The sequence below is a fragment of the Solanum dulcamara genome, chromosome 7 (assembly GCF_947179165.1).
Source record: "Solanum dulcamara chromosome 7, daSolDulc1.2, whole genome shotgun sequence".
Taxonomy (NCBI): domain Eukaryota; kingdom Viridiplantae; phylum Streptophyta; class Magnoliopsida; order Solanales; family Solanaceae; genus Solanum; species Solanum dulcamara.
In genome coordinates this window covers 77,718,026-77,726,244 of record NC_077243.1, presented here as the reverse complement: position 1 = coordinate 77,726,244, position 8,219 = coordinate 77,718,026, and the positions used below count along the sequence as shown (strand labels likewise).

General features: G+C 27.7%; 1 protein-coding gene across 1 annotated transcript; it reads left to right on the top strand.

Moving 5' to 3' along the window:
• The first annotated feature begins 3,275 nt into the window (after positions 1-3,275).
• Positions 3,276-6,520, top strand: LOC129893836 (stem-specific protein TSJT1-like). Its single transcript, XM_055969251.1, has 4 exons — positions 3,276-3,572; positions 4,646-4,886; positions 5,206-5,326; positions 6,089-6,520. Exons 1-4 carry the CDS (start codon positions 3,361-3,363, stop codon positions 6,274-6,276), a joined length of 762 nt encoding a protein of 253 aa, XP_055825226.1. The 5' UTR covers positions 3,276-3,360; the 3' UTR covers positions 6,277-6,520.
• The last annotated feature ends 1,699 nt before the right edge of the window (positions 6,521-8,219 follow it).

Here is an 8,219-nt window from a genome sequence, read left to right as displayed (position 1 = left end):
AACACATAGTCAAACACCCACTAAATGTTACTCTTTGTTTTTTAATTTATTTGTCTTATTTTCTCTTGTCTGACTCTTTTATAACTTGGCAACTCTTCTTTCAAATTTTCACGTGTCATGTTTAAAAGTTTAAAATCACAATATTCAAAGTCTTATTTTCTTTTTGTAAAATTTCCTGTAAAGTTAAAATTAGACAAAAAATTAAAACAGAGAGAATAGTATATAATGTTTTTCCTATTATCCTTTGTTATGGGAAAATTATGTGGTATGACAAACCTTACTACTATATTATGCGGTATGGGTATAGTTTAAAATAATTACGGCTCGCAGCAAACATATTTACGTGGTATAGCAAATCTCGTTGTCAGATATACAATATATATGTATATCAGTTATCATTATACAATTTTTCTTACAAATATGCATATACAATTTGCCACTCTCCTCCCTCTATCGATCTCGCTCGCCTCTCTCCTCCTATCTCTCAATCTCGTTTGCCATATATACAAATACATATATATACCAGTTACACATATATATTTTTTTGACAAATATACATATACAATTCGCCTCTCGCTCGTCTCTCTCCTCCATCTCTCGATCTCTCCTCCTCTCTCTCAAAGTCTCTTGCCAGATATACAAATACATATGTATACCAGTGTTTGTATATTTTGGTATACAAATAATTTATGGGTATATCGCTTGTATAATTTGCTACATCTTTTGTATAATTCATGGCAAAATTTATGTTTGTCATTATAAGTAATTAGAGAAATTATATTCATATGGAGTAATTATGCTTAAAAGATTTGTCATATCTGAAAATTCTTCATTTGTTATTGCTTCTCTACTTTTGTGTTTTTTTCCCCTTATATGTGATAATAGGGCCCAAAATCTTTCAAAAATAGTTTTTCTATTGGAAAAATTACTAGAAAAATCACTTTTTAATAAATAATTACTGATTTTAGCGATACTTTTTATTTATTACCATTTATAGCAATATATAACAATATTATGATATATCTACTATGTATTAAAAGTGAATTATGCATGCAATATAAATGTATTATAAGTGTTTTAAAATATATTATACTTGTTTGATAAGAAATTGACACAATGTATTATAAGTATATTAAAGTATATGATAAATTAAGTATCTATGAATAAAACTTGTATTATATAAGTTTTATAAATTATTCTCGCTAATATGTATTAAAATTGTATTATAATTGTATTATAAGTGTTAAGTGAAAAAAAATATTATTGCTATAAATAGTAAATATTTTCTTAATGTTGTACATTTATGTAAATTCCCCTTTTCTATTTCTGTCAAGTAGGAATAAAGTTTGTATACATTTTATCCTTCTCAACTTCACCTGTAAAAATTCACAGAATATTTTGATGTTGTTCACGAAGATTATAATCTATTTTTTTATAATAATAATGTTTGAATCAACTTGTGTCTTCCTCAACTATTTTATAGGGTATTTATTATCACCCATTTGTGCAAGTATCAGGTAATTTGTCAATCAAAACTTAATATATAAATAAAAATCACCTAATTTTTATTTTTTTATAAAATTTAAATTTGAGAATTTACTGTTCTCCCCCTACTTCATTGCTTTCTGAAACATATGCTATAAAAAAAGATAGTCTTTCAGAATCGTTAATTTGTTTTTCTGTAAAAGATGTTTCGATAATATTTTCAATTTAATAAATAATCGATAAATGAATGAATTATGTCAAATAGAAAATGAAAAGATTTTGTACAAAATAAGTTAAATAAGCTATACTCTTTTAGATTAAAAAAAAAGTGCTTTTAAGTCCAAAAACAAAAACAAAAATATTTTTCCTCAAAACCATTTTGAAAATATTAATAAAGCACAAAATGTAAGGTCTATTTTAAAGTTATTCTAATTTATTAAATGACTTTTAGGAATTAAAACAATATTCACACCCCCCACCCCCAAACCCCACAAAAACTAAAGACAAGTGCAAAGAATGTACACGTGTCGAAAGTAAACAGTAGCAAATTCTTATCCAATAATAGAAGGAAGATTCGCTGACTAGGATTCGTGTCAAACTTAAGTAATATTTTTTTGTTTCTCTTGATTTACGATATTTACATTAAAATTTAATTAAATTTTAGATTCCTATATGGTAGAATTCATTTTAAGAGCAGTATTGTTGTTTGATACTGGCTAAATTTAAATTTATATTATAAAATTTATTTTTTAATTTATTACTTGATGTTCAGTAATTATATTAAAAGCTGATTAGATTTAAATTTACATATTACATATTGCATGACTTGAAGGGGAGCCTTGGAGTAACTGGTAAAGTTGCTGCCATGTGACCAGGAGGTCACGGGTTCAAGCCTTGGAAACAGCCTCGGGCAGAAATGCAAGGTAAGGCTGCGTACAATAGACCCTTGTGGTCAGGCCCTTCCCCGGACCCTGCGCATAGCGGGAGCCTTAGTGCACCGGGCTGTCCTTTTTTTTATTGCATGACTTATTTCAATCATTCTATCACAATTTTTATTTAATACTTCCTCTGTTTAAAAAAGTACGATCTATTTTCTTTTTTGATTTATTTCAAAAAAATCATCTCTTTTCTTTTTTTGGCAATATCTTAATTTTAATTTTTTATGTGACATATTTAAAATTATAAAATTAAAAAACATTTTGATATATTTAATATCACATTAATTTAGAATCATAAAATTAAAAAATATTCTTTATTTTTAAATTTTTTATATTAAATTAAATTAGATCATTTTTTTATTTTTGTAACGAGAGAATATCAGACTCAATTCAAATGAATGTGGCTATAGATAAGATCTAGCTAATTAATGATGAACAATTCCACGTATTTGCCACATACTCAATTTTTTTCTTCACTTTTTCCCCCAAAAAATTATTAAACAAATTCCGTCATTCTCCAATAACATACACCTCAAATTTATTTATGTATTTTAAAAATAAATAAATTATTTTTGATAAATGTTCGTCTTCTCAAATTTATCCGCCAAACAAAAACCATTTAAAAATTACAGGTTTCCAAAATTCAATAATTGTTTGGCATTAAAATCTTCTTTATTATTACCCTTCCAAAAAAAAATCAATGGTCCACAAGTGACAATATTATTTTAAGAATAAATAAAATTTACCCTCAATTTCAAGATTCTTAATGGATAACTCTGACACCTTTGTTTTCTTCTTGTCTAAATCTTATCTTCTTTTTTACCTATAAATACTTAAACAAATCACCAAACATTTCATTATTCATTCTACCTAAATCATATATCATTTATAATTGACTCAATTTGTTACTTTTTTTTATTAAAAAAATAAAATAAAAATGTTGGCAATATTCAAGAATGGTGTTGTTGATCCACCAAAGGAATTGCAAAGTCCAGCTTCATTACAAGTATCAATTAAAGCTGCAACACCTGAAGAAACTATGAAGAATTTCTTATCTTCAAATCCAAATAATGGATTTTCTATTGGATTTATGGATAAGGCGTTTTTGGCATATTCTAATCCTTCAACTTCATACAACACTTTGCAAAGGTATTATTTATTTATTTATTTTTCTTAAAAATTGAATTTGAGTATATGTGTTAAATTAATTGAAAATGCGATGGAGGAAACGGAGGCTCGTATATTTTTTTCAAACTTGTGAGATTTCAGGTGTCAATAAAATAAGGTAGAGATGGTAATAAAATAGGGTAGAGATGGTAATAGATAGGGTGTCAAAATTAAATTCAATCTGTCCAATCCGCTTAAATTTGGATTGCTCAACTTATTTTAATTCAACTCGAATTGGTTTATAAGAAATTTATTTAAAATATTTTAATTTTTTTATATACTGTCATAATAAAGGAAAACTAGTTATTAAAATAGTTTAAAAGAATAAATAAAATAATTAAGTTTAGTAAAAATTGGATTGAGTTGGGTTATATCCTAATCCATTATATAACCCATTATCCAATTCATTTTAACCCAAATAAATTTGAGTTTGATCTTCACTCAATTATTGTGTAAGTCATTATGACACTATCAAATTTAATCCAATTCGCCCAATTAGCCCAATTGACACCCTAATAATTTTTTGGCTGAGCCGTATCGTATCTTGCTGGTAATGGATTTATTCTTGAATCTTGCTTTAGGCAGGTAAATCTTAAGAGTCTCTTTAAGACTTTCATTAGGTATACATAGGTACACATAGAACTTTCTTGCAATACATAGTGGTTGATGCATCGCCAACTCTATTATCAAAGAAATAAGGAAAGGGGCGATAATTTGGCACCAGATATTCGGAGGTGTGGAAAGAGCAGCTGTGAGAAGCGGAAAAACTATCAAAAAATGACCCTAATAATAGAGCGAAGTGAATTATAGAAAATAGAATAATAAAATATTATGATTGATGAGGGCGGGGTTAGAGGGTTGAAACTTGACACGTTTCACCCCTCGCTCCTCCGCCCATTCCTTCGCTCCTCCGCCCATTTCTTCTGTTGTTTCAGGATATACTTTTTGTGATCCAAATATAAATAAATATTTGATTTGGTTCGTGGAAGTGCATTTTAAATTTTTTGCCAATGAATTTTTTTATATGATACTAAATAAATTGATTTTTTTTGTAGGTTGTTTTGTGGTGTGAATGACATATATTGTATTTTCTTGGGAAATTTAAACAACTTATGTGCTCTAAACAAGCATTATGGGCTTTCAAAGTGTGCAAATGAGGCCATGCTTGTAAGTGAGGCTTATCGGACCCTCCGTGATAGAGGCCCATACCCGGCCCATCAAGTACTCAAGGAACTTGAAGGTAGCTTTGGATTTGTCATCTATGATCACAAGGCTGATACTGTCTTTGTTGCCCTTGTAAGTATATAGAATGTTATCGTTTAAGTTATATACATCGTTAGTATCAAAGATAAAGAATAGTTACTTTATTTGGTCTCGGACTTTTCAAAAATATCAACTGTTATGTTTCTGATCAGACATGAGTATGGTAGCATTTTTGTAAAGTTCGAATAATATAGGTTGTAGTAGCTAATGATTCTTGTTTTAAAGATTACAAATTTTATATTTTAAGGATGACATTGTAACATAACTTTAAGTTCATAACGCAAATAAAATTGTTAAAAAAATTGTAAGGTCATATATATATTTTTTTGTTACTAATTAATGAATATGATAGGGTGGTGATGAAAAAGTGAAGCTCTTTTGGGGCATAGCATTTGATGGATCTGTGATGATATCTGATAATGTGGATCACATTAAAGCAAGTTGTATCAAATCATTTGCTCCCTTCCCAAATGGTATGTATCTCAAACTTAAAAAGTCCTTGCCTGTTTCATTTACGAATTTCGTCTATAATAGAAGCTTAGTGCACCAGTGAATATTTTGAAATAGTCAATTTAGTAGTGTGCTTTCTTTCTCCGGATATGAACTCCTCTCTTGAGGAAGGCCCCTGTGGCAGAGGTTAAATATAACAATTAAATCGTACAAGGGCTTTGGTCATGTGTGGATCTATTACTTAGATGTGAAACTTGCAGATCTCATAGGTTGTAATATTTATCTTACCGAGGATCTTTCTTGGTATTAAAGTCTTCAATCTGTAGCCCATTCTTCATCTACGTAAAGATGAATTAGAGGTTGAATATAACAATTAAATCGTACCAGGGCTTTGGTCATGTGTGGATATACTAGGGCTTTGGTCGTCTGTGGATGCAATACGTGATGTGTGAATTAAACACATATTATAAGTTTGAGTTTTGCTATAAACGAAGCTTGATATTTAAGTTGATAAGGAAAGAGGAGCATGTCCATATTTTATGGGATTTCGAACATGTGTGCCAACTAAATTCGGGCTAGAATCCCTGCGTGTATTCTATCGATATCAAAAAAGAAGCACAATTACATCGCACAATTAGAGTTCATAGTCGGTGGATGTTTGAGCATATTCAAGATTTGAAGATGTGTTTTTTTTAGTGTGAGCATAGACATTTAGTAGATTACCTGAATAAGGTTGTTGAATTTTCGTGAACTCAATTTCGGATATGGTGGTTTTGTTTTTGTAGGGTGCATGTACCATAGTGGAACAGGATTGAAGAGCTATGAACATCCAAGTTACAAGATGAAAGCAATGCCAAGAGTTGATAGTGAAGGTTCAATGTGTGGAGCTTATTTCAAGGTTGATGTTTACTCAAAAGTGAATAGCATGCCAAGAGTTGGAAGTGCAGCAAATTGGGCAACTTGGGGCCAGTAGACCATAATTTTGATCGCTCGAAATCTTTGGTCTGAAAAAAAGAGTTTATTTAATAATTTGCTTATGTTTTATATCCAATTTGTATTTCAATTATTTTCAATCTTCTAAAAGGACCTCAAGCTTTGTAAATTGATATGAGGTTCCTAGATAGGAAGGTTTTTTTCCCCCTCCTTTATTTAGTTATGTTTTTAGTAAATACTAATGTGCAAATACTTTCCTCTTTGATTAGGGGAGGCTTTCTCAATATAGGGTCATTTGCACTATTATTTCTATTTTGTGTTCTTTATAGTTTTTGTCTTTTAATTAATACTTTCTCTATTTCATAAAATATATGAGGACATAATTTGAATTATAATTTTTATTATTATTTTTTGTGAAATTATAAATATAATTTTGTAAGTAATGTAATTTATTTTTTGAAAAATATAAATTATAATAATTGAAAAGGTAAATATGATTTTTTTTAAATATCTATATTCATTTAAAAAATTTAACCATTTAATTATTTTGAGCAATAAAAATAACACTTTTAGAATTCACTTAATACAAAATAATTAGAGGGAGTAATTTTTTTTTTCAAGATATAAGTTTATATTCCTCTTTTTGGAGAGTATAAGTTATGTCTAGACATATAATTTTAGACTTATCATAAATTTTATTACTAAAAAGCAAAAGTTAAAGATCAATTCATTTAAAGAACAAATTATCTAATTTTGTGTGTTACATATCTTTCCTTTTAATTGTAAGTTTCAATATTAATTAAAAAGCTTAGCTAATATAATGTGCGAAAAAATCTTGAATAATTAAAAGGTAATATGAAAATCTTTAACAACTACTTCTACAAGTTATTTTATTTTTCTACAAGAAAAAATTCATTTGAAAAGAAGTTAAACTTTTTCTTAAAAAAAATTGTTTTATTACATGGGGAAGAGTCCTGGAATTAATGGAGCATTGAACTTTTAAGATAAAAATTTTAATTTCAAATTACTGCTAAAATTTTCGTAAAAAAAAATCAATGTTTGACCCGCACTTGGAAATTTTTGGCGGTGCACAAAAGCACCAAATGTTCACTTCCTATGGTGCTTAATGTCCCAATCATAATTTTCTATAGGATAGATTTGCGTAAATATAAATATTTCGCATTATCATTTAAATTTTATTTCTAATTTAAAAAATATACACACAAATAATCGTAATACCTAACTTTGATATACAAATTTTGTCGGATTAATATGAAAAAACAAGTATGCTATCACATGTGGCCATAATTTTAGTACAAACAATTAAAATCATATATTTCATCAAATAAATATTATTTTCTCTAATTTATATTAAGTGGATTGTTTGGATACCACATTTTATATAAAAATATTTAAGAATATAAATAAAAAATTATTTTTACTGTAACTTTTTTAATTATTTTCAAATTATTCTCTTAAAAAAACATAAAGTAGTTAAAAGAACTCATGGAAGATGAAAGTCAGACAAGGCGATGACAGAATTAACATGAAAACACTTATTTAGATAGGGTCGAGTTGGAGCTTTATTTATGATCAATAGAATTCAATAATTTTTATTCAAATTTTGTATATGGTATTTAAAAATTCAATTAATATGTATTAATAATTTATTAAGAATCTAATAAGTTGTGGTCTATAGAATTCAAAACTAGAGAATGATGCAAAATTTAAATTATATGGATGTAACCTTTAAGGTTTCTTGCATTATTCATTGGAACTTGAAGTTATGAGTTTCTATCTACTATTTTGTAATAATTTTAATAATTTTTTATATATAAATTTATGTTTCACATAAAAATTATTGTATTAAGATGAACTTACTATAACTATGTTGTATCCATCCCATCAAGAAACCATAAAACCCAGAATCCTCTCTCCGACTCTACATCGAAACATTGAGTAAATAAATTAATTATTTAGTGG